This window comes from Mchenga conophoros, linkage group LG9, assembly GCF_057382185.1.
Source record: "Mchenga conophoros isolate Kocher_MC1m ecotype Shallow Benthic linkage group LG9, M_conophoros_male_GT1.1, whole genome shotgun sequence".
NCBI lineage: Eukaryota > Metazoa > Chordata > Actinopteri > Cichliformes > Cichlidae > Mchenga > Mchenga conophoros.
Genome location: NC_140534.1, coordinates 2,898,595 through 2,925,965, shown reverse-complemented (window position 1 = coordinate 2,925,965; position 27,371 = coordinate 2,898,595). Strand labels below are relative to the sequence as shown.

At 43.5% G+C, this 27,371-nt stretch overlaps 1 protein-coding gene across 2 annotated transcripts in view; it reads left to right on the top strand.

Moving 5' to 3' along the window:
* The window catches only part of plppr5b (phospholipid phosphatase related 5b), a 139,907-nt gene that overhangs the window by 99,971 nt on the left and 12,565 nt on the right, over window positions 1–27,371 (top strand). The window contains exons 4-6 of one of the 2 annotated variants that reach the window (XM_085286153.1): window positions 7,997–8,173; window positions 9,692–9,826; window positions 20,299–20,405. In XM_085286153.1, coding sequence (XP_085142279.1) covers window positions 7,997–8,173; window positions 9,692–9,826; window positions 20,299–20,405 — 419 coding nt within the window. The remainder of the gene's footprint in view (window positions 1–7,996; window positions 8,174–9,691; window positions 9,827–20,298; window positions 20,406–27,371) is intronic. The other variant, XM_085286154.1, reaches the window with a different exon arrangement.

Here is a 27,371-nt window from a genome sequence, read left to right as displayed (position 1 = left end):
ATTATGTAATAATAAAAAAAATGACAGACATCTCTGTATCAATAACAAAGTAATTTATTATATTTAAAAAAGCTTCTTTGTTACATGTATTGGTTACAGGACACTTTTTTTTTTAAGCTTACTCTGGGATCGAGCTGGATATCAGGCATTCTGCACCCCCCCCCCCCCCCAACCTGCTGAGTCAGGTCATCTAGGACACAAACAAACAAAAAGAAGAAGAACAATAGGCCAAGTTAGATCTTAAATATGAATAACCTCTTGTCAATTGTCTTCAGCAGGGAGAAAGCATCTAAACTACTAGGCTGATTTATATGAAAGTCACAAGGCAGAAATCAGCAGACTGCTGCCTCACTTTGATTCTCAAAGAGCCATTAGCTGAAAGGCTCAAAGCCTAATTTTCTAGAGATCAAATGAATAAACCAAACTATTTGCAGTGAACTGCATTTCTATTCCTATTTATTGGATCTTCCAACGATAGCCTGCTGTTGTATATTCAAGCAGAACATACAGGAGAAGGCCATTTTTATGCAGTTTAACCGAATTTTATAATCTCTAAAGTTCTGGGTTACAAATTTCCCAGAACCTTTAAGAACTTACCATTGCTTTATTCACCTCCGGTCATTGCAGTTCATCTTTGTTGCCCGGACACTGAACTGTGTGCTGTTGGACTCAGGCCGTATTATTTACCCAGGGAATTCTCTCACGTCATCTTGGTGGCTGTTTATGTTCCCCCCTCTGCTAACCCCACAGCTGCATGTGACACTATCCACTCTGCCATAGCTCGGCTACAGACTCAGCACCCGAGTGCCTTTATTGTGATCTCGGGTGACTTCAACCATGTATCACTGGACAATACACTACCAACATTCAAACAATATGTGGACTGTCCCACCAGGGGAGAGAAAACTTTAGACTTACTGTATGCTAACGTCAAGGATGCATACAGCTCCTCCTCCCTCCCCCCACTTGGTAGGTCAGATCATAACCTGATTCACCTCACCCCCCGCTATGTGCCAATTGTGAGGAGGGAACCTGTGACCACCAGGACTGTTAGGAGGTGGTCAGAGGAGGCAATAGCGGAACTACAGGGCTGTTTCGAGGTGACCGACTGGGAAACACTCTGTGAGCCTCACGCCGAGGACATCAATGGGCTTACTGAGTGTATCACAGACTACATAACTTTCTGCACCGACTCCATTGTTCCAGCTCAGACTGTTCATTGTTACCCAAATAACAAGCCGTGGGTGACTAAGGACATCAAAGCCCTCCTCAACAACAAGAAGAGGGCTTTCAGAGGGGGCAACAAAGAGGAGGTGAGGAAGGTCCAGGTGTTACTAAAGGACAAGATCAGAGAGGCTAAGGACAATTACAGGAGGAAGCTGGAGTGGAAACTCCAGCAGAACAGCATGAGAGAGGTGTGGAGGGGCATGAAGACCATCACTGGATTCAGGCCAACCAACAGCAGGGGAGCTGAGGGAGGTGAGAATAGAGCCGACGAGTTGAATCTGTTTTTCAATAGATTCGACACCACAGTGTCTGCTCCCACCCCCACAACCTCACCTGCAGTCAGCCTGGAATCCAGAGCCACACCACTGTGCCAGCCTCTCTCTTCACATGTTGCCTCCTGTGAGATTCCTGACACCCCTCCCCCACCCATCACCTTCACTCAATACCAGGTTGAGATGCAAATGAGGAGACTTCACTCAGGGAAGTCTGCTGGACCAGACGGAGTGAGTCCCCTTGTCCTCAAGGCCTGTGCCCCCCAGCTGTGTGGAGTCTTTCATAAACTGTTTATGCTGAGTCTGAGTCTGCAGAGGGTCCCGGTGATGTGGAAGACATCATGCCTCGTCCCTGTACCAAAGACGCCTCGTCCCAGTGGCCCCCAGGATTACAGGCCCGTGGCACTGACCTCCCACATCATGAAGACCCTGGAAAGGCTCATCCTGGACCAGCTGCGACCCATAGTAAGACCACATCTGGATCCCCTTCAGTTCGCTTATCAGCCTCGTCTCGGAACAGAGGACGCCATCATCTACCTGCTCAATCGTGTCTACACCCATCTGGACCAGCCGGCGAGCACTGTGAGGGTCATGTTTTTTGACTTTTCCAGTGCTTTCAACACCATCAGGCCGACCCTCCTGGGTGATAAGTTAGCAGCGATGCAGGTGGATGCTTCTCTGGTGTCCTGGATTGTTGATTACCTGACAGGAAGACCACAATATGTACGTCTCCCACAGTGTGTGTCTGACAAGGTGATTAGCAACACAGGGGCACCACAGGGGACTGTCCTCTCCCCCTTCCTCTTCACCCTCTACACCACAGACTTCAGCCACTGCACAGAGACCTGCCATCTTCAGAAGTTTTCTGATGACTCTGCGGTGGTTGGATGCATCAGCAGGGATGATGAGACAGAGTACCGGGCTGTGGTCGACTCCTTTGTCACGTGGTGTGAGCAGAATCATCTGCAGCTCAACGTGGCAAAGACCAAGGAACTGATCGTGGACTTCAGGAAGACCAGGAAACACTTGACCCCTGTTTCAATCCAGGGGGTCAGTGTTGACATTGTGGAGGACTATAAATACCTTGGAGTACACATTGACAATAAACTGGACTGGGCTAAAAACACCACAGCACTTTACAGGAAGGGCCAGAGTCGTCTCTATTTTTTGAGGCGACTGAGGTCCTTCAACATCTGCCAGAAAATGCTGAGGATTTTCTATGAGTCTGTGGTGGCCAGTGCGATCCTCTATGCTGTTGCATGCTGGGGGAGCAGGCTGAGGGTCGCAGATGCCAACAGACTTAATAAACTGATCCGTAAGGCCAGCAATGTTGTGGGGATGGAGCTGGACTCCCTCAAGGTGGTGTCGGAGAGGCGGATGCTGTCCAAGATAAAGACAATGTTGGATAACACCTCCCACCCACTCCATGACATGTTGGTCAGTCACAGGAGCTCGTTCAGTGAGAGACTGAGATTACCGAAAAGCACCACTGAACGACACAGGAAATCATTCCTGCCTGTGGCCATCTCCCTGTACAACGCATCCACTTAACACACTGTTTGCTGCTACAACTACACATGTTTCTTTTCCAAATATTTATTTATAAGTGACTTATGTATGTATGTATGTATATATATGTATATATTGTACTATTCTTAGTTAGTGTATTGTCTGTCTTGTCTTAATGTTGGTTTAAAATGGAGCACTGTAACAAAAAATAATTTCCCCCAGGGATCAATAAAGTATTCTGATTCTGATTCTGATTCTGATCTCATCTATGTTAAAAGGCTAATCCAGAGGCAATACCCCAGCATCAACAGGTTCAGTGCTGCAGGATTAACCAAAGGCTCTGAACTCTTCACGGAGGGTCCCGACTTCTCTGATCAGCTCTGTTATCATGATTATACGTTTTTGGAAGGCTGAATCTGTTCAAAAGAACAATAACACAAAGAATACTGGCTTGTGATAAACTGGATAAGCATTGTGATGAGAAAAACAACTATATCCATAAGTGATGGCTTCACATTTTGCATTCAGGTTTAAGTAGTTCAATCTGTTAAAACTGTTTACAATTTAGCCTTTTAACATACAAATGAAATCCTATATAAAATCTCAAAGTAGAATATTTTAGAATTTGCCTCAGACTCTCTGGAATCTAAAAAAGCTAAATATGATATTTAATAGCATAAATTAGTGTTTTGAAGTTAAGATTACAATGAAATTGTGATGCAGCTCATTGTTTCAAAGCATACCATCATTAGAGAAGGCACTGAACGCAGACTACAGGGAGTGCAGAATTATTAGGCAAATGAGTATTTTGTCCACATCATCCTCTTCATGCATGTTGTCTTACTCCAAGCTGTATAGGCTCGAAAGCCTACTACCAATTAAGCATATTAGGTGATGTGCATCTCTGTAATGAGAAGAGGTGTGGTCTAATGACATCAACACCCTATATCAGGTGTGCATAATTATTAGGCAACGTCCTTTCCTTTGGCAAAATGGGTCAAAAGAAGGACTTGACAGGCTCAGAAAAGTCAAAAATAGTGAGATATCTTGCAGAGGGATGCAGCAGTCTCAAAATTGCAAAGCTTCTGAAGCGTGATCATCGAACAATCAAGCGTTTCATTCAAAATAGTCAACAGGGTCGCAAGAAGCGTGTGGAAAAACCAAGGCGCAAAATAACTGCCCATGAACTGAGAAAAGTCAAGCGTGCAGCTGCCAAGATGCCACTTGCCACCAGTTTGGCCATATTTCAGAGCTGCAACATCACTGGAGTGCCCAAAAGCACAAGGTGTGCAATACTCAGAGACATGGCCAAGGTAAGAAAGGCTGAAAGACGACCACCACTGAACAAGACACACAAGCTGAAACGTCAAGACTGGGCCAAGAAATATCTCAAGACTGGTTTTTCTAAGGTTTTATGGACTGATGAAATGAGAGTGAGTCTTGATGGGACAGATGGATGGGCCCGTGGCTGGATTGGTAAAGGGCAGAGAGCTCCAGTCCGACTCAGACGCCAGCAAGGTGGAGGTGGAGTACTGGTTTGGGCTGGTATCATCAAAGATGAGCTTGTGGGGCCTTTTCGGGTTGAGGATGGAGTCAAGCTCAACTCCCAGTCCTACTGCCAGTTTCTGGAAGACACCTTCTTCAAGCAGTGGTACAGGAAGAAGTCTGCATCCTTCAAGAAAAACATGATTTTCATGCAGGACAATGCTCCATCACACGCTTGGACGCGTACTCCACAGCGTGGCTGCAAGAAAGGGTATAAAAGAAGAAAAACTAATGACATGGCCTCCTTGTTCACCTGATCTGAACCCCATTGAGAACCTGTGGTCCATCATCAAATGTGAGATTTACAAGGAGGGAAAACAGTACACCTCTCTGAACAGTGTCTGGGAGGCTGTGGTTGCTGCTGCACGCAATGTTGATGGTGAACAGATCAAAACACTGACAGAATCCATGGATGGCAGGCTTTTGAGTGTCCTTGCAAAGAAAGGTGGCTATATTGGTCGCTGATTTGTTTTTGTTTTGTTTTTGAATGTCAGAAATGTATATTTGTGAATGTGGAGATGTTATATTGGTTTCACTGGTAAAAATAAATAATTGAAATGGGTATATATTTGTTTTTTGTTAAGTTGCCTAATAATTATGCACAGTAATAGTCACCTGCACACACAGATATCCCCCTAAAATAGCTAAAACTAAAAACAAACTAAAGACTACTTCCAAGAACATTCAGCTTTGATATTAATGAGTTTTTTGGGTTCATTGAGAACATGGTTGTTGTTCAATAATAAAATTATTCCTCAAAAATACAACTTGCCTGATAATTCTGTACTCCCTGTATTTGCTGGGGAGGTTGCATAGCTGTGTAGGTTGGCGAAAGGAGCCGGTAGCTGGCCAAGGCATCAGGATGTTTACTAGTAGTGGGTTGGGGGGCAGACTGCAGAGTGGTGGAGACTGTTTAGAAAAAAAACATAAAATTAAAGATTACATACAACTCGTCTACAAAGGTTCCTGTTCTCACACACACATATATACACACACACACACTAAACATTACATTATTACGTGGTACTTTCACACATGGTGCCTGGGGAAACCTTTTATTTTGGAGGTTGCTCATCATCAGAGTCTGTAACTGACTCTGATGATGAGCAACCTCCAAAATAAAAGGTTTGAAAGGTCTGAAAGAAAACAAAACAAAACATTAGTATTGAACTGCATTGTGTTTTTTGCTTATTTTGCCTTAAGTTATAGTAAAATTTACAACATCACACAAAAATGGTTAAAAACTAACAATAATTTGAAGACACTGATCTGAATTGAGAAAATGAAAAAAAAAAAGCACAATGTCAATAAAAAGAGGAAAAACATGATATTCTAGATAAGTTCCAGGTAGGGTATGACATGAAAATGTTTTCTTTGTTCAGCGTTGGTATTTATGCTTTGAAATTTATGTGAAATTTATGCTTTTCTCCTTCTGTTTAAGTCAGCTTTAGTAATATCATACATACGTCAACCTTCAAATAACGAATAACTAAAAATAAACATCAGTTCAATGTCTCCTTGCTATCTGGGTAACCTTATGAATAAAATAAAGTTCACTATCAGTAACATCATAGCACCACCCAGCTAGCTGTATAGAAACTCCGTCATGCTAGCTAGTACGGAGTACGAGTTATTGTAACTGACTGTAAAAAGTCAGCACAACGAAAATAAACTCCACCTAAACTTGGTTTATATCTGACCCAGATAGACTGCAGGTCATAACTTCTTACCTGAAGTTCAGTTCACCTGACACTCGGACCTCGGGTGTCTCCTCCTCCTGCCTCCCCCTCCTGCCTCCCCTTCCCTCATCCACCTGCTGGCCTCTGTGGAAGCTCCGCCATAGCCACCACCAAACAACTGACTTATTTTTACACATCTGCCAACGTCTGGCCAATCCATCACCTTTCATTGTTTATACTGTTAGTAAAAAAAAAAAAAAAAAAAAATCATCGGCCCATAAAAACGAAAAATCACCATCGGCCCACCAGGCAAATGCCCAGCTATGGTCTTGCCATCACTGCCATCAGTTAACCCTTCGTGTGCCAGCTGTGGCACGTGTGCCCAGGGTTGCTGACCCCTGAGTTACACTATGAAGCAAGGCAAGTCTGAGGGGGTCCAACCCTGTACTAATGAAGTGGTAGAGAGTACAGAGGGCCTGGTGGCGCCAGTGTCCGGCAGCCTCGCCTCTGTCAATGCGCCCCAGGGTGGCTGCCATCACCAGTGTGTGAATGTGTGTGTGAATGGGTGGATGACTGGTTGTGTTTGGGGTCCTTAGGGACTAGTAAAGCGCTATACAAATACAGGCCATTTACCATTTACATATCTGTACATAGCATTTTATGTTTGGGGGGCTATGTGGGGCTGCATGGCATCAACGCATTAGCGTGGTTAGCTCGTTAGCGCCGTGCAGCCCCTCGCACAGGGTGATCTGCGGTAATTGGCTAATGGAGATTTGCCGCGTTAATGCGATTATGGCGTGAACCTAATTTTAACGAGATTAACGCTGACAGCACTAACATAAGCATAAAAGTGTACTGAACAATCACACAAAAGCTGCCTTGGCTGGTTGTCGACCTAGCTTTCAAAGAAGATCCAGGATGGCAGTAAATAACAGGATGGATGCAAACAGCTCGTGATTCACTTTCAACTTCCATCCATCCATTCTTCATTTTGAGCAAATATTTACCTACAGACAACTTTAAAAGTAAAGAATCTGATTTAGTATTCTTTTTATTAAGTTTGTTTTCAAATACTGACAGAAATATAAACTTTTTTGTTCTGTAGTTTCTTTGTTGTAAATAAATCTCATGGAAAGCCTGTTTATTTCCCCTTAATGGTGCTACATCTGTCAGAAAAAATGCATTTGTAGGTTTTAAATAAATTATGTTGTTTGTGCCCATGAAAAACTTGCCAAATCTTCTGTGGCAATGCCAAACACCTGATACTGCTATTGACTCGTTTTGAGTTTCTCCTAGCCAACTTGCCATAAATCCTGATTGAAGAATAGGATGCCACGTGAGTGTTTCTTCCACATACTACTCAGGCTTTTGTTTGTTAAATGGATAGATTGTTAAATTGCCTGTATGACTTGTTTCTTCAGACTTCAATCAGCTAATCCAATAAACAACATCAAACAAGAGTCAGTAACAGAATAAGCTGTTTGGCATTGGCAGATTTGGCAAGTTTTTCATGGGTGCAGCACACATACTCAACCACCCACTAAGAGGAAATATACAGGCTTTCCCACAAGTATGCTTTACTGTGAAAAAAAAGTTCTTACAAGAAAGAAATGATCAACCAAATACAAACTTCCGTACTTTTTGTTCCATGTTTAGCTGCATTTTGGGATAATATAGAATGGAGTGAAGCCAGTGATGTTACAAGACATTTCTGATGATTTAATGCTTGCTTCTCTCTGTCCTTGTATGTCTCTTTCCCTGCAGATGTATGTGACGTATACCGTGCAGGCAAAAGGCACTCGTCTGGCTAAGCCAGTGTTGTCTCTCGGGCTAATGTGTCTGGCCTTCCTCACTGGTTTAAACCGTGTGGCTGAATACCGCAACCACTGGTCAGATGTCATCGCTGGCTTTATCATTGGCACTGCCATTGCCACTTTCCTGGTGAGACTCATACCCAAAGCTCATGTGTACTGTAAACTGATTGAAATAACTGATTTAAGAAAGTTTTTTATTACTCCTCAGCCATAAAAGGCTGATTGGAGTTTGTGAATGCAATAAAAATAAATAACTAGTCTGTCAAATGGAATAAAGTCTGTTCCTTCAAATATATTTAATTCCTTTACAACTCCAATCTGGAAAGTTAAACATATTAGTGTTTGTAGTATATCAGGGTTGTTTCAAATGGGAGTACATTTGTGTGGGATTAATGGAGACTCCGTCATTTTTAGAAACTTCCACCATGCTGTCAGAAAGGAGCTGATATATAACAAATTTCCCACATGTGGGACTTATAAAGGTTTATCTTACCTTAGGTTTCTCTTACATTGATGCTTTTAAAGCATACATGTTGTTTGATGCTTGAGCTAATGAATGGTAGGTCAGAAAGCCCACACACATGGACCAGTACCTCCTCTTTGACTCCCACCACCCTCTGGAACACTACCTTTCAGTAATCAGGACCCTACACCACCGGGCAGAACATGTTCCCTCTAAGCCTGAAGGGAAGAAGAAGAAGGAATGTAAAGGAAACTCTTAAAACATGCGGTTATCCTAACTGGGCTTTTATCAAGTCAGCAAAGAGGCACAGAAAAGAAGATCAGACACCAGTGAGGGAGGATAAGAAAGACAAACGCAACAACATTGTCATCCCCTATGTAGCCGGTGTATCAGAAAAAAGGAGAGTTTTCTCCAAGCACGAGGTACTCCGAGGTACATCAGACCCAGCAACACACTCAGACACAAACTGGTTCATCCCAAAGACAAAACTCCTAAACACAAACTTAACAACATAGTATATGCTGTGCAGTGCACTGAGGAATGCTCAGACCTCTACATTGGAGAGACCAAACAGCCACTTCACAAGCGCATGGCACAACATAGAAGAGCCATCTCCACGGGTAGACTCGGCAGTCCATCTGCATCTAAAGGTCAAAGGACACTCTTTCGAGGATGCCAATGTTCACATTTTGGACAGAGAGGACAGATGGTTGAAAGAGGAGTGAAAGAAGCATCTATGTCCACTGTGAGCGACCATCTTTGAACAGAGGCGGTGGTTTACGACACCAACTGTCTGCCATCATTGGCATCGTTGGGGAATAAGTGTGGAGAACAGCCAAACACAAGATCACCCTGGAGGAAAACTCCCCTCCAGCAATCCTGCCCCCTGGAAAATGGTTCAGGTCCTGGGGACACACCGCCACAGAACAGGGGTAATACCTGAGGCTCAGTGGAGACAGCAACCTGGGATGCAGGACTCTCTGAAGCAGGGAATGGAACTAGCATAGGCATGGTGGACCATTACTTTTCTTAAAAGATGCACAGAAAAGAAGACCAGACACCAACTGGGGAGGATCAGAAAGACGAACGCAACAACTATATATTTTGTTGGTACTGTGTGTATGTGCCACATTGGCCATAGAACCATACTAATTTAAAGATGTGTTATATTTGCGCTTGTAGGTGGTGTGTGTGGTCCATAACTTCAAAGGGAAGTTACTACTGAGCGAGGAGTCACTAGTGGAGCAGCGGCCCAATATAGCCATGTTAAACATTGGCCAAGGGGAGAGTCCGCTGGAGAAGTACATCACCTCACAGGTTGGTACTGCCCAACAGAGCACACTGCTAAAATACTTCATCACAATTTCACACTTTAAGAAATTGAAGCTAGTTGTTTAAAAAAAGAAATAAGTTTATAAATCAATGGACAGGAATAAATGTTGGTGTCTTAGTTAAAGACTTGTGTGATCAAGAAATATTACCTCCGAAGTCAAACATCAGCCTCAAATGGGGAAAGGAGAAGTTTAATATGCTAAGGTAACCTTAAGAGTTGTAAAAACTGTCAAGACACAATGTTGGATTATACAAACGCTATAAAAATCTAAAGAGTTAGGCTGTGTGACTTTTAAAGATACCACTTAGATAAAGTCAGGAACTTAAATACAATCATATATGACACCCTGGGTAAATACAGTGATAATGGGACTAGTGTCTTCAACCATCATTGGTAGAACGTTGGAATGTGTGCAAAAGCTGATGCATTTAAATCCACTGTATCTGATGTATGTATTAGTGTAGAAAACATATTTGACTCAGTCTGCATACCAAGCAAAAATACAAGTCATGTGGAGCATGATTCCAATGTTAGGACACTTTGATCTAACTTCTACTACAGTGTTCTGGATCGTACAGTGCCGTGAAAAGTCCCGTAGCTGATCACACATGTTTCAGATCACCAAAGAAATGTATAATATTATACAAAGATAACACAGGTAAATGCAAAAAGCAGTTTGTACAACTGGCCTATATGAAAAAGCACCCCCCCCCCCCCTAAAATTAATAACTGGTTGTGTCACTGATGCATATCAAGCAATTTTCACTTTTTCACGTAGAGTCTCATAGGCTTGCATACCTGAGCTTCTTTCCATGAATAAATCAATCATCATTTAAAAACATTTTGTATTTACAAAATGTATTTGCATTAAAATAATGCAAACAACATTCTGGCAGCAATGTTTCATCCTATATTGATCTGCCATTTCCATAAGAAATAAATTAATGAAGGAGACAGAATCTAAAAATCTCCACTGAAACTCAGACTGTTGATTTGGTACATCTGGTCTGCTTAATAAGAGTTAAATGTGACATGAGAGGAGTCATCTACAATCACTCTGCAGAGTAAATGCATCAAAGTATCAAATGAAAAACATGTTATGCTGCTAACAGTCAGTACACTGTAGTGCAACAGGTCACAGTCACCGATTGGGTGAATTCTGTGTGTGGGTTCGTGGTGCATCAGGCTGCACCAACTGACAGTAAATTTTAATCAGGATGACACAGCTCAAGTGGAAACTATTCCATGAAGTGTGTTACGGGAGCCATCAGAGGCTCTACAGGTTCCTCTTCCCTCTCCACAGTATGGACAACCTTGTGTCACCCCCACATGCAGCACATATACCATATTTCCCTGTCTGTCGTCCACACACCTCCATACATTGTCCCATCAACTTATTAAACCCTGGCCAATCTATTCCCAGAAACAGGGCAAGCGTTTGGGAGCTAGCAGCAGCCTCAATTCTGTGCTTTCTGCCCTTGTACTTCATTTCCACTGGTACTACAGGATATCAGTGAACATCCCCAATGTACACACTTAATATCCACCTACAAATGCCCCTACCAAAGACCCTCTGGGAACCAGGTTCTGTTGACTCAGGGATTGCCTTTACCACCTTGTATTCTTTCTTGAACGCTGGATATCTCTCCTGGATCAAGGGAAGATATCTGAGACCTGGAGACCTGCACCACCTGGCCATCCTGCATGAGCGGGCACTTATTTCCCTTCTACAGCCACACCACTAATCATACCTCACTGCCATGATGCCCATGTTGAAAATCCTGATTAACCATACATAAATGAGTAAAGTTGCGACATTACATAATACATAAAAGTTATTTCATGTAATGATTTTTGAAAACTATTTGCATCATCTCCGTTTATTGTTAACATGCGTACATCAGCAAATGCTAGCTGTATCAAGGGAACCACCAGGACTCCATCACATGACAGTTCAGAAAGTTTATTGAAGTGAGGATTGAAGCCCAACCCAAAGCATAAGAACTTAGTGATGTTTCCACGGGGCACATTTTTCCAAGGGTTCATTCTCTTAAGTATTGGCAGCCAAACCAAGATACCAGGAAAAGGTGAGTGATCACTAGCAGCTGTGTGGAGATAAAGGGCAGGAACGTGGGATGAGGCCCATCCCACCCAATGCAAACTAACAGACATCCATACATTCACACACACGCACTGAGGACTGAGGAACCATGGCATTTCCCCCTCCCAGTGAGAGCCTCCAGGCGACCCACCAATCCTATAATAAAAAAAATAACATTAAAGGGAAAACATGAAACATCATATAAAAAAAGTTCTCAGCAGTTAAATTGCTGCACCCTCCTCTGTGGTCAGGGGCTCCATGCTGGCTTCTGTCCACTTGCAGCTTATCCTCGACCGGCATTCTTTACTACATCATATCCTAATCCACAGCATGATCAGCACCTTTGGCTGGTGGTTATGCTTAGGTTGAATCTACTGGCAAAAGAGAATCAGCTGAGGTGTTTGGCAGAGTGGAGTTAGGCAAGGTTCATTTACTCAATCACAGCAATCAGTGAATGTTCTGCTCCTCTGTTCCCTAAAGGTTTGCAAACCCCAGGAATTGCTGAAGCTGTATCCTGTTTTGGGGGTACTTCTGAAATTCTGACTCCATGTTCAGACCATGGAAATCAAGAAAATCTGATTTATCCTCTTTTTTTTCTACAAAGAAGAAATCCAGCGGGCGGAGAATAGGGACGGATTATACGAGCAGCTAGTGAGTCTGTGGTACTTTCTCCAAAGCCTCTCGTTCATGTTTTATGAGACTGTACACACATCTTGAAAACAACAGAGCATCAGGAAGCAGATCAATAGAGCAGTCATATGGCCGGTATGGAGGGAGAGAGAGAAAGAGCTGTGTTTACTGAAAATGTCAGCTAGCCCATGATATACACCAGGGACAAAAGACAGATCAGGCAGGTAGACAGGCTAGGAACACAAACTAACTTTAAACAGTTTTGGTGACTACTGAGACTCCAGCCAGAGATACAATTATTGTTCCAATCTATATTTGGGCTATGAGTGCTAAGCCAAGAGCCTTCAAGAACCAGGGGAGTGCTAGGATCATTGAAAAGGAAGAGACTAATTTGGTAGAATGCTCTAGCTCTAACTTGGCACTTTTTTTACTCTACCTGAGCACTCGAAGCAACTTGCCCCATTCACTCATGCACTTCTTCATATGCTTTTTTGTTGTTGTTATAAATATGTGCTTTCTATCTAATATTTATGCTCCAATGGATGCAGCCAGGAAATGAACTACCAACCTTGTGATTACTAGATAACCTCTACTTCCTGAGCTACAGCCACTCCTTTTTTGAACATGATTGCCAGACAAAGCGAGACAGAGACTGATCAATAAAATTCTGTTCGGCGTCTCAGTCACCAAATTCTTGGACTAAATGGGTGCAATTGTTGACAACTAGTTTAGCAGGCACCAAAAGTCTTGGTAGGGAAGTGTCACTGTTTATTTTGCCCACCAGTATCCCAGCAGTTACTGACAGACAACACAGTGGACATCAAACAGGGCTATAGGGTTAAACCACTACCACACCTGGGGAAGTCTAACCACACATTACTGTTTTTGATCCTGGAATGTATCCCACTCATCAAAACTGCTACAAAAATAGCACAAAGACAGTCAAAACTTGGCCAGACGGAGCCTCTTAGCAGTTGTAGGAATGTTTCAGCAAGACATACTGGGATATTTTAGAACACCTGGACCTGGAAGTGTTTTGTGACAGTGTACTATGCTACATCAGCAACTGCATAGACATTGTCACAGAGGATAAACACATTTAAATCCATCCCAACCAGAAGCCCTGGATGATCTGGGAGGTCCAGAGCCTGTTGAAGGAGAGGAACACCGCCTTCAAGTCTGGTGACGCGGCTCTGTACATCAAAGCCTGTGCCAACCAGAAGAGAAGCATCCATGAGGCAAAGTCAGACTACAAGAAAAAGATTGAAGAACACATGGACAGCAATTAAAGCAAGCAGGTCTGGCAGAGGAACTGACCCTCTACTTTGTCCGGTTTGAGGTGGGATCATAAGAGGCAGCTGGATCCTATCCTGATACCATCAAAAGTCCCATTCTCACAGTGGAGGAGCACAATGTGAGGTGCACGCTGCATGCCGTCAAACCTCGGAAGGCAGCTGGATCTGACGGCATCTCACGTACTGAAGGACTGTACAGGCAAACTGGCTGGGGTCTTCGCGAGGATATTCAATCAGTCCCTCTGTTAGTCGGTTGTCCAACCCTGCTTGAAGTTGTCTGTCATCGTCCCTCTGGCCAAAAATCAAACCATCACCAGTTTCAATGACTACAGGCCAGTAGCTTTGACTCCTGTGGTGATGAAGTACTCATCAGGAACCACATTATGTTCTTCATTTCTACCACATTCAATCCATACCAATTTGCCTACAGAGATAATAGGTCTACTGATGTTACTGTGGCCACAGCTCTCCATGCTGTTCTGTCCCATTGGCCACACTCCACTTGCCTTTGGCCAATGAGACCACCTACGGGGATGAGGTGGAGCATCTGACAGTGTGGTGTAGAAAACACAACTTGTTCCTGTACACTGCAAAAACCAAGGGGCCTGTTGTGGACTTCCGCTTTTTGGGAGTCAACATCAGCGAGGATCTGATCTGGGAAATGCACACTGCTGAGGTAATGAAGAAGAGACTGCTTTCTGAGCATTCTCACAAAGAATAACATCCCTGAAAAATGGTGGGTGTCCTTCTATTGCTGCACAGTAGAAAGAATCCTGGCATTTTTTCCAGCTGCACAGTAGCACAGAAGAAAGAGCTCCACAGGGTTATCCAGATATTAGGGCTGCACGATTTTGCATAAAATGAGAATCACGATTTCTTGGCTTAGAATTGAGATCACGATTCTCTCACGATTTTCTTTTCCAGTATAAATATTTATTGCACTTATTAACTGCACATCAACTTCGTAACAGTTGAGACTGAACATAAAAACAATAAATAAACATAAAAACAACAAATGTCTCACGTTTTGTTGTTGCCGCAAAATGTTGTACTGCTTGAAATTCCGTCTCCACCGTTGCTCGACACTGCGTGTATAGAGCAGGTAGTGCAACAATAGAAAAATAGTTGCGGGACGGCACTGTGTAGCGTTTGTCTGGGGTGTTGATCGTTTTCCTAAATCCCTCGTTTTGCACAGTGTTGATGGAGCCATATCTGTGGTCAGGTGATAAGTGATAGCCTCCGTGATGTCTTTGTGCCTGCGGGAGTTCGATGGGTATAGGGAAGCGCTGTATAAGGTTCCCGTTATTGATGTTTGGGTGGTTGACCGGGACGGATTTTCTCCTGTCACTTTCTCGTCATCCCTGACGTGCTCTCCGTTGTTTTTTCCCTGCTAATTTTAGCATCACACGGCACAGCTTCTGTATCACGTGGTATAAGGCTCCGCCCTTGTCATTTGTTGAGCAGGAAGAGTGAGCGCTTGTTTTCATTCAGATTACGTCCCGGATCAAAATGCGGTACAATCGTCGTCGTTTTTTTTTTTTTTTTTAATCGTTGTCATTTGGAAATGAGATCGCACATAAGTATGAATCGAGATCGTGATTTTCTAACGATTAATCGTGCAGCCCTACCAGATATAGTCAGCCATCTTCTGCTCTCACTTGAAGAACTGCAGAGGTCTCAAGAACATTAATAAAATCCTTTATTAAAGAGACCCAACTTACCCTGGTCATGTACTGTTTGAACATCTACCTTTAGGAGGATACCTAGGTATTTAAAGAAAAATGCACCCTTAGAGAGCAAACGTTTCTTAGGAGGAAAGATGGCCAGAGGTTCTTGTAATCTTCAGGCAGCATTGCATTAAATACAGGCATGATCCTGTTGTGGATATCACTGCATATCACTGCATTTCCAGAAATCATTGTCTATGGTTCGCTGTGCCATTCAAAGGTTAAAGCTCTGTCACACAAAGAAGAAGCCTTGTTCAAAAATGATGCTAATATTTTTTTATGGTAAATGTTCTATGTTTAATTGTGAAAAGAAGATAGGTTTATGTGATTTTAAAATTATTCTATTATTTGTATTTATATTTTGCACTTTAAAAAAAAGAGTTATGTACAGTGGGGCAAAAAAGTATTTAGTCAGCCACCGATTGTGCAAGTTCCCCCACTTAAAATGATGACAGAGGTCAGTAATTTGCACCAGAGGTACACTTCAACTGTGAGAGACAGAATGTGAAAAAAAATCCATGAATCCACATGGTAGGATTTGTAAAGAATTTATTCGTAAATCAGGGTGGAAAATAAGTATTTGGTCACCTCAAACAAGGAAAATCTCTGGCTCTCACAGACCTGTAACGTCTTCTGTAAGAAGCTTTTCTGTCCCCCACTCGTTACCTGTATGAATGGCACCTGTTTGAACTCATCATCTGTATAAAAGACACCTGTCCACAGCCTCAAACAGTCAGACTCCAAACTCCGCCATGGCCAAGACCAAAGAGCTTTGGAAGGACACCAGGAAAAGTATTGTAGACCTGCACCAGACTGGGAAGAGTGAATCTACAATAGGCAAGCAGCTTGGTGTGAAAAAATCAACTGTGGGAGCAATCATCAGAAAATGGAAGACATACAAGACCACTGATAATCTCCCTCGATCTGGGGCTCCACGCAAGATCTCATCCCGTGGGGTCAAAATGATCATGAGAACGGTGAGCAAAGATCCCAGAACCACACGGGGGGACCTGGTGAATGACCTGCAGAGAGCTGGGACCAAAGTAACAAAGGTCACCATCAGTAACACACTACAACGGCAGGGAATCAAATCCCGCAGTGCCAGACGTGTTCCGCTGCTGAAGCCAGTGCATGTCCAGGCCCGTCTGAAGTTTGCCAGAGAGCACATGGATGATACAGCAGAGGATTGGGAGAATGTCATGTGGTCAGATGAAACCAAAGTAGAACTTTTTGGTATAAACTCAACTCGTCGTGTTTGGAGGAAGAAGAATACTGAGTTGAATCCCAAGAACACCATACCTACTGTGAAGCATGGGGGTGGAAACATCATGCTATGGGGCTGTTTTTCTGCCAAGGGGACAGGACGACTGATCCGTGTTAAGGACAGAATGAATGGGGCCATGTATCGTGAGATTTTGAGCCAAAACCTCCTTCCATCAGTGAGAACTTTGAAGATGAAACGAGGCTGGGTCTTCCAACATGACAATGATCCAAAACACACCGCCCGGGCAACAAAGGAGTGGCTCCGTAAGAAGCATTTGAAAGTCCTGGAGTGGCCTAGCCAGTCTCCAGACCTCAACCCCATAGAAAATCTGTGGCGGGAGTTGAAAGTCCGTGTTGCTCGGCGACAGCCCCAAAACATCACTGCTCTCGAGAAGATCTGCATGGAGGAATGGGCCAAAATACCAGCTACTGTGTGTGCAAACCTGGTAAAGACCTATAGTAAATGTTTGACCTCTGTTATTGCCAACAAAGGTTATGTTACAAAGTATTGAGTTGTATTTTTGTTATTGACCAAATACTTATTTTCCACCCTGATTTACGAATAAATTCTTTACAAATCCTACCATGTGGATTCATGGATTTTTTTTTCACATTCTGTCTCTCACAGTTGAAGTGTACCTCTGGTGCAAATTACTGACCTCTGTCATCATTTTAGGTGGGGGAACTTGCACAATCGGTGGCTGACTAAATACTTTTTTGCCCCACTGTATTTGCACACTGATCCCCTTATAGTTGAAGCAAACCCTGCAGTCCCCCATTTTAAAGATAGGAACCACAATCCCAGTGTGTCAATCCAGAGATACTGCCCCATATCTCCACACAACATTGTGGAGGTGTGTCAACCACAACAGCCCTACAACATCCAATCCTCAATTGAAGTCAGAAGCGCTCCAACCACACTATGCACAATATGGATACAGCACCGCTTTACTCTCTGGAGTCACCTGACAGTTTGCCTGAATCACTTTGAGTCACTCCAAAAGTTTCTGTGGCCTCACAAAACTTCCCCCCACCCCGAGTTTCTGCATTAAGTCCTGCCCAAGCAAGGTGCGCTTGGCCTGCTGGTACACATAGGCTGCCTCCGAAGTCCCACAGATTAGCCTTTCTCCACCTGATGCTGCCCTTAATCTGGTTCAGGGGTTACCACCTCAACAGGCACCAACCACCTTGCGGTCGCAGCTCAGTGCAGCAGTACATCAGTAAGGTGCTAAACATGGTCCATGGTCCATTCAGACTCAGTTCAGTCTACATCACAATACTGTTGAAGCTCTGCTGGAGGTGGGAGTTAAAGATGTCTCGGACCAGGGGCTCTGCTAGGCATTCGAAGTGTACCTTCACTGTATGTTTAGATGTGCCAGGTCTGTCCAGCATCCTGCCCCGCCACCTGATCCAACTCACCACCAGGTGGTGATCTGCTGACCGTTCAGTCCCTCTCTTCACCAAAGTATCCCGAACATTCGGCCACAGATCTGATAATAAGAATGCAAAATCAATCAACGACCTGCGGCATGGGGTATCCTGGTGATATGTGCATTCGTGGGAAAACTGTGGTTTGCACAGAAGTCCAATAACAGAACACCGCTTGGGTTCTCACCAAGGGCATCTTCAGACTAGGACAGAGTCAAGCCCCAGACTCACATCCTAACACACTAGCTCAGGCTCTTTCCCCAACAGAAAGGTGACATTCCATATCTCAATCGCAAGCCCTCATGCACCCCAGGGGCTTGGCCACCACAGGGGTTTTGCCCGCAAGGATTTGTGACCTGTAGTTGGGATTGGTCCGCCAGGGGCTCTGCGCTTTGCTGCCTGGCACACGTTGCACCTGATCCCTACAGCGCATTCTGCAGGGGGTGGGCCTATAGGAGGGTGGGCCTATGACCCTTCTGCACCTGACTGGGCCCCATGGGATGAGGCCCAGCCAACAGGCGCTCACCTCCCCAGGCCCATCTCCAAGGCCTGGCACTGGTAACACTATCCCAGGCAGGGCCAACTGTTGTCTTGATGTGACACATATAATCACTGTTTGTCTGGCCCCTCACCCTGGACCCTACCAGGGGGCAAAAGCCCCCCGAACTGGCATCCCAGGGAAACATAAACCCCCTGCACATCCTGTCGTGTTCGGGTCAAATCTGAAAAAACTCATAAACATTGTGTTTTACATCCGATTGCCTCGAGGCCTTATGACGTCCTCCAAACTATGCACTTGAACATATAAAAGTGATGAGCACCTCTTTCGTTGAATTTTGAGTGTTTTAATCAATTGTGTCACACCCGTGGTGTTCCTGGTCTAAGGTCACCGCCATAGAAAATGAATGGGAATCCCCCCCCCCCCTTTGGCCTCTGACCCCCTGAATGGGTCACTGAATGATAAAATGAAAGACCCACTTTTACGACCTACTAAACAACCCACTGAATGTCCCACTGAATGACCGCTGAACGACTCATTGAACGACCCATTGAACTGAGCTTGGTGGTGAAAAATGTCTCTTATGTTTTTTTAGAGCTGTTAAAACTGACCGGTGAATTGTGACCGGGAACATTAAAGTAAGGGGTGGGGGTGAACACAACCAGAGGGTTAATAGTAACTGATCTTTAATGTCCTCAAATCAAATGAGAGTAGTATATTTTTCGTTTCTTAAAGACACTTAATGAATAATTAAAGGAAAAGCTACCACTTCCAGCACTACTGTCACCAAAACCTGTTACAGTAGTTAACTACTAACTAATTAATTTTTAAACTAATGTTGGAAATTGAAAGCAAAGGGCAGATTTGCAGACAGGTGTGAACAAAAATGCAAAGCTTTAGGTAGGCTATTTTCAGATTCCAGAATTACAGAATCCATTGTAAGGAAACCAAAATACACAGCATTTCTTTAACAGGCAGGGACATGCGGGTTTGATAACAGAAACTGAGACAAAGACTGAGTTGAAGACAACGTTATTTATACACAAAAGGATAATCAGAGAATTGGACAAGGGAGGGTAACAAGGTGCAGCTGAAGATAATCAAATGAGATTTGGGGTGGGGGAGTGGGCAAACCTGACTCATTAGGATAAGTCAGAAAACACTGAGGGAACAATATAAACTGTAGTGTAAACTGGAACTAATAAACTAATAAGGCTCAGCATATATGAAAATCTAACAATTAACAAGAACCAAACTAAGAACCAAACAGAGAACATATTAAATAAGGAATTCAAAATCCAGAAATCATAAAATAATCAGCAGCATTGACAGAATTAGTAGATGTTTACACTGTGACCCATTAGTTGTACATTTTGATACACAAACTAGTATCAAAATCGCAATGTTGGATGTTGCCATTTGTTTTGTTTTTTTGTTTGTTTGTTTTTTTGCCATTTGTTGCCACTTGTTGCCACACAGACACACACTCATGAACACATTGCTGCTGCTGCAGGAGACGGATGATGAAGATGAAGGCTCTTGCAACATTAAGGAGTGCCTCGAGGCCTTCCTGCGCTGGCTGCGAGGTCTCAGCTGGTTCAAGTGGCTCAGGAACAAAAGGCAAATAAATTACTCTGTGAAGTGATGTGAGCTCTGCCAGATTCAATGTCACACTTCCTTCTGTTCTTTCTTTGCAATATGTCATACAACTGGCTGATATTTTGCTGTAGCTATCGTTCAGTCTGAGTGCTTTCTGTTTTACACCTACAATAAGAGAACTTACTTTTGGCTGCCCCCTGTCACAAGGGGTCACTCTGCATGTTTTATGTGTCTGACTGTATGTTTGGGCTTTTCCTTATGCTACTGTTTGAACTTGGATCTGTTTAGATGCTTCTCCAAATGTGGCCCATACCCACATCTTTCTATGGGCCACTTGGCCTTCTTTGGTCGCTCACTCATATGAAAAGTGTCTGGTGTTTTTTTTTCTGTCTTAAATGTTACAAAGTTCTCTGGTACTTATATTTAGAAAAGTTGCATATTGAATCATGTAACACACAATGTTCAGCATTATTATTGCTGACCTCCATAACCCTCATAAATCCCTCTAAATGCTGTTATTGGATTTATTTATAACATAGTGGTTCTTGTGAATAATGTGGTCACAAATATGCAGGATTAAGTACCATAGTAGATATTATACATAAGTGGCTATCCCAAGTACACTGAAAATCATTGTATTACAAAAAATTAGTGGTGTCCCAACAGAAGTTTTCAAGGATTTACAAAGCTGAACCATTTTCAGCCCACAGAAGCTGTTTAAAACTGAAGCATGACAGCAGTCGGAATAATTTACTGAGGAAGAAATTTAGGAGTTGCTACAACCCCAGTTCCAGAAACTTAAAATTAAAAGAAAATAAAAATAGTAGAGTGCGGTGATTTTTTTTAATACCATAAAATACTTCTCAGAGGTATTTTATGGTATTCAATATTTTTGGCCCTGTTGCACATGTGCCAAAAACCAAAAACTTTTGGAGCCCCCATGATCTTCAGGGCTCCCTCAGGCAGCAATTCATTTAAAAGGCACGATTCTGCCATGAATCAGAATCAGAATCAGAAAGGGGTTTATTGCCAAATGTTGAGCAGGTTTACAACATTAGGAAATTGCTGCGGTGCTTCAGTGCAAACATAGTGTCATAAATAGCACTTAAATAGACATGAAAAAATAAAAGAATAAGAATTAAAAGTGCTACGTAGAAAGATATGTGCATGAGATATACATGAGATATATACATGAGAATAAGAATTATGAGTGCTATGTTGAAAGATATATACATGAGTGCAGGTGGTGATCAGTGCCAAACATGGAATGATGCAGTGAACACAGCGTAGGGTCATGTGTTAGTGGCGGGGACAGTCATATGGTTATTGTTCATGTGTCCAACAGCAGAGGGGAAGAAACTGTTCTTATGGCGAGAGGTTCTGGTGCGAATGGACCGGAGCCTCCTGCCTGAGGGGAGCAGGTCAAACAGACTGTGTCCAGGGTGAGAAGGGTCAGCTGAGATCCGAGCTGCACGCCCCAGTGTCCTGGAGGTGTACAGGTCCTGCAAAGATGGGAGTCTGCAGCCAATCACCTTCTCAGCAGAGCGCACAACACGCTGCAGTCTCTGTTTGTCCCTGATAGTGGCTCCAGCGTACCACACGGTGATGGAGGAGGTGAGGATGGACTCGATGATTGCAGTGTAGAACTGCATCATCGTCCGTGTTGGCAGGTTGAATTTCTTCAGCTGCCTCAGGAAGTACATCCTCTGCTGGGCTTTCTTAATGACGGAGGTGATGGTGGGCTCCCACTTCAGGTCCTGGGTGATGGTGGTACCCAGGAAGCGGAATGAGTCCACAGAGGTGATGGGGGTGTCAGTCAGGATGATGGGGGGGAGTGGGGCTGTGTGCTTCCTGAAGTCCACAATAATGTCCACTGTCTTCTGGGCATTCAGCACCAGGTTGTTGTGGCTGCACCAGGACACCAGACGTTCAACCTCCCTCCTGTAGGCAGACTCGTCCCCGTCCGAGATGAGTCCAATAACGGTGGTGTCATCTGCAAACTTGATTAGCTTGACAGACTGGTGGGTGGAGGTGCAGCAGTTGGTGTACAGGGAGAAGAGCAGAGGAGAAAGAACACAGCCCTGAGGGGAGCCGGTGCTGATGGTCCGGGAGTCCGAGACATTCTTTCCCAGCCTCACATGCTGCTTCCTGTCCGTCAGGAAGTCAGTGATCCACCGGCAGATGGGATCAGGCACATTCATCTGGGAAAGCTTGTGTCGGAGATGGTCTGGAAGGATGGTGTTGAAGGCAGAGCTGAAGTCCACAAACAGGATCCTGGCGTAGGTTCCTGGGGAGTCCAGATGCTGCAGGATGAAGTGTAGGGCCATGTTGATGGCGTCGTCTACAGACCTGTTGGCTCTATATGCAAACTGCAGGGGGTCCAGGAGGGGGGTCGTGAGGGTCCTGAGATGGGAGAGAACTAGGCGCTCAAAAGACTTCATGACCACAGATGTCAGAGCCACGGGTCTGTAGTCATTTAGTCCAGTGATCCTAGGTTTCTTGGGGACAGGGATTATGGTGGAGGACTTGAAGCAGGCAGGCACATGACATGCCTGCAGTGAGGAGTTGAAAATGCCAGAAAACACTGGGGCCAGCTCGTTTGCACAGTGTCTGAGGGTGGCAGGAGACACACCGTCTGGGCCGTGATGCTGCACAGTGGGAAACATAATCCCAATTCGACTTTTAGAGACATGTTACTGCCTCAAATTGACTGAATGAATAAGGACAACAAGAGAAGTGTGCTTGTCGGTGGGAGAAGGTAATGTCGAGCAGGGGATATGCATCCATCAAGATAGAAATATGCAATATGGTAGAAAATGCAGAAACCAGATAGACGAGAAGCAGGTCAGACGAGGGGCTCCAAAAGCTGGGGGAGCAACCACAGTGCTGCAGGACCGAGCTGAATCATCTGAAACAGGTGAGGAAAACCCTGGGATGGAGAAGGTACCCAAACAGATGACCGAGGCAAACGGCAAAACCTTAATGCTTTGCAGCAACTGTTGGAGGTGATATATAAGGGAACTGCCAAGAGCAAGCTCAACAGCCTTTGGAAGTTCATCTTCGAGGTCTGCAGAGAGATGTTTGATGAGCTTAGGAGGAGTGAGCCCACAGCCCCAAGGAAAGGCAGAAGAGAGAGAGATGGAACAACTGACCAAAGACTGACGCCAACTCCGTCGCAACTGTAGGAAAGCGGCACACCATGACAAAGCCAGCTTGAAGGAGCTGTGGGACAAGCTCAAACAAAATCACGCCAGGTTGCAGAGAGTGGAGAGAATTGGAAAGAGAAGGACAAAATAAGAGAAAGAGAGAACTAGAGCTTCATCAGGGATCCCTTTGGGCTTGCTTGAGAGTTGCTGGATGAAAAGAGGATTGGCAACCTAATCATCAATAAGGAGGCGCTGGAGTGATACATCAAGAAGCAGGAACTCCAGCAACACTTGAGGGAAGATGAACAACTTTAATAATTGACCAACGCGTTTCGGCTTGTGGCCTTCATCAGGGTCATAGTAAAACATTGTAAAAAATTGCTTAAATATAAGACAGGAAACAGAAAAAAATTCTAATTAACCAGTCAAAACTTCATAGATAGGTCAGCTGAAATACACTCAAAAAAATGAAATTGGGTGGTTGTTAAATTTACAAAATTCACTGCACTGCACTGTCAAAGCACCCAAGAAGGTCTTGGGTTCAAATCTGCAATCTGGCCAAGTTTGCAGTGGGTTCTCTCTGGGTACTCTGGTTTCCTGCCACAGTTAAAGTCATGCAGTAATTAGGGTTAAGTTAATTGGTGTTTCTAAAATATCTGTGAACATGAGGGCAAATGGTTGTCTGTCTCTCTGTGATAGACTGGTGACCTGTCCAGTATTCTGACTCCCACCCTGTCACATCTGGGATAGGTCCCAGCCTCACTGCAACCCTGGTAAAGATAAGAGGACGGATGGAGTGCAAGTTATTATAAATCCATTAACATTTTATGTTAACCAGACTCTAGACTTTGTTGAACACTCCAAAAAAATAACTCTTTAAATGAACTTAATATAAATGGATTAATAAATGGATTTCTATTACGAATAAGCATGTTTTGTTGCACTAACGTCATTTGCATGGGTTGGATCAAATCAATTAAATTAAGTTGGACACAACTGTAGTAAAACAGTTGATTCATCATTAATTAATCAAGTTAGTCCAACTCAAGTACATTAAGTTGGAATAACAGAATTGCATAATGATAAAATAAAGCAATTTAATTACGTGGAAATTCTTTGATTTTTTTTTATGTTCATTCAAAGAGTTATTTTTTTGAGTTTGAACTTAGAAAACAAGATTACATCATAACATGGGAACACATTTGTTAAAAGATCCTTATTTATGTCTCTAAAATGTAAAATCTAGACTTAAAATGTGGACTTAAAGTGAGATGTCTAGAACGCTACTCCTTCTTTGGTTAAAATAATAAAAAAAAAAAAAAAAAAGGGGGTGTTGTTCATAAAAACTCATTGATAGAAAAGTCCTCATTCATACCTCAGGGGTGCAGACTCTTAAAACAGAATATCCAAAATGCTTCTCTTTTTTCAGATAAAATTTCTATTGGCACCTCTTTGGTTTAGTTTAATGGCTTCTATGCCTAGGAAAAATAATGGTGAATTTGGATGTTTATCATTGAAGTGTCTTGCAACAGGGCTGGTTAAATCATTCCTCTTGATCGAGCTTCTGTGTTTGTTAATTCGATCCTTCAGAGGGTGGGATGCTATATATATTTTATTGCATGGGCACTGTATCATGTAGATTACATTTTTAGTTCTGCATGTGATAAAGCCCTTTATGGCAATGGTTTTGTCACCTATAGGGTCTTTGAATGATTTAACATTTTTGGTGTATTGACAATTAATGCCATGTCCAGAAAGTTAATTTCTTCAGTACTGTAATTGAGGGTGAAACGTAAGCCTGCAAAGTGTCCATTAAGGAATTCTACAAACTTTAGTAATATAGAGACTGGTCCTTTCCAGAGTAGAAACACGTCATCTATATAACGTTTCCAAGACACAATGAATGATAAATAAGGGTTATTTTGGTGATTATATAGAATTTGTTCTTCCAGATGACCAACAAAAAGGCAGGCAAAACTGGGGGCCATTCTGGTTCCCATTGCAGTGCCAGAGATCTGAAGGTATGGTGTGTTGTTAAAAAAGAAATAGTTCCTTTTAAGGACAAAGGCAGCCAGCCTTGTTAGGATGGAACTAGATGGTAGTTTAGTAGACCTAGTCTCAAGGAAATGCACGCTTTTTTTTTTTTTAAATTATTATCATTTCAACCAAAGAAGGAGTAGCGTTCTAGACATCTCACTTTAAGTCCACATTTTAAGTCTAGATTTTACATTTTAGAGACATAAATAAGGATCTTTTAACAAATGTGTTCCCACGTTATGATGTAATCTTGTTTTCTAAGTTCAAACGTGCTTTTACCATTAAAGACTGTCCTTTTTTTTTTTCTTTCTTCTGTGTATATTCATAGCACTCCTTCTAATGCATTTCATGCATGTGTTATTTTCAGGCATATGGGGGTTATGTCACCCCCCTCCTCCTCATCAGTAATGATCTAGTCTGGTATTTACTTGGGCGTGAGCCAATTAACCAATACCTACCTATTATATGTCAGCTGACCTATCTATGAAGTTTTGACTGGTTAATTTGAAATTTTTTCTGTTTCCTGTCTTGTATTTAAGCATTTTTTACAATGTTTTACTATGACCCTGATGAAGGCCACAAGCCGAAACGCGTTGGTCAATTATTAAAGTTGTTCATCTTCCCTCAAGTGTTGCTGGAGTTCCTGCTTTGTGAATTCTTTCATCCTCTCCATGCACCTTGGAAACAGGTGAAGTTGTGCCAGAAAAAGAAGTGGAGGAAAGTTTCACAAGTTTTATAAAAACTGCCCCCAGGTGCCCAGAGCACTGTGGAAGTTGATTTTAAAACAAAAAACAGCCAGGAGGGAGCAACAGGTCCCTTCAAAATTGAAGCAACCTGCACAGGTGCTTCACTGTGGAGTGCTTCACGCCACGATGGCAACAAGGACAACAAGGAATAGCTATAAGATATGTCATCTTATGTTTCTGTACACTATGCTGGCCACTTGGTTATGGCGTTCCATGTATGCCCTGCCTGCTAGCATCTTGCACCCTGCTGTTATGTGCTGGATTGTCTCAGGAGCATCTTTACACATCCTGCACCTGGGGTCTGGCCAGGTGTGATAGGAGCAAGCTCTGAGCACAAGCTCCATAGAGGCTGGGGTCTGTGCTGCCATGATTAGTGCCTCTGTGCTGTCTTTCAATCCAGCTTTGTCCAGCCACTGGTAAGATTTCTGTCAGCCACCTCCTCTATCTGCTGGTGTTACATACTGTGCAGGGGCCTGTCCTTCCATGATGGTTCCTCCTCTTCTTCCTCATTCTTGGGTTTCTGCTGCCTGAGGTATTCACTGAGCACGTAGTCAGTTGGGGCCATCTTCATGATGTATTCGTGGATGTTCGTTGTCTCATCCTGGACCATGGTGCTGACACTCACCAGTCCCTGGCCTCCTTCCTTCCGCTTAGCGTACAGCCTCAGGGTGCTGGACTTGTAGCCAGTCTTGTCAATGACCTCACTGAGGGGGTTCAGGCCTATGCAGAACAGCAGTGGGGACAGAGCATCTCCTTGGTAGATCGCGCACTTGATGGTGACTTGTGCTATGGGCTTGAAGTTGGCCTCCAGTTTGTCCGCCACATCCCCATTGAGTTCCTGATGAATGATGATCGTCAACTAGTAACTGGTTCATTTGTGCCGCTCAGCGCTCATGGAATACAGTCAGCTTCTTCAGCCAGTAGGCGCAAATCATGTGGGTGCCTGGTGCTATCCAACTCTTCATACTGGAGAACCGTTCTTAGATATCTGCCACTGTGATGGTTACTGGACCCTGTTCAGGGAGGTCGCTGTGATCTGCCCTCAGATCCACTAGCCA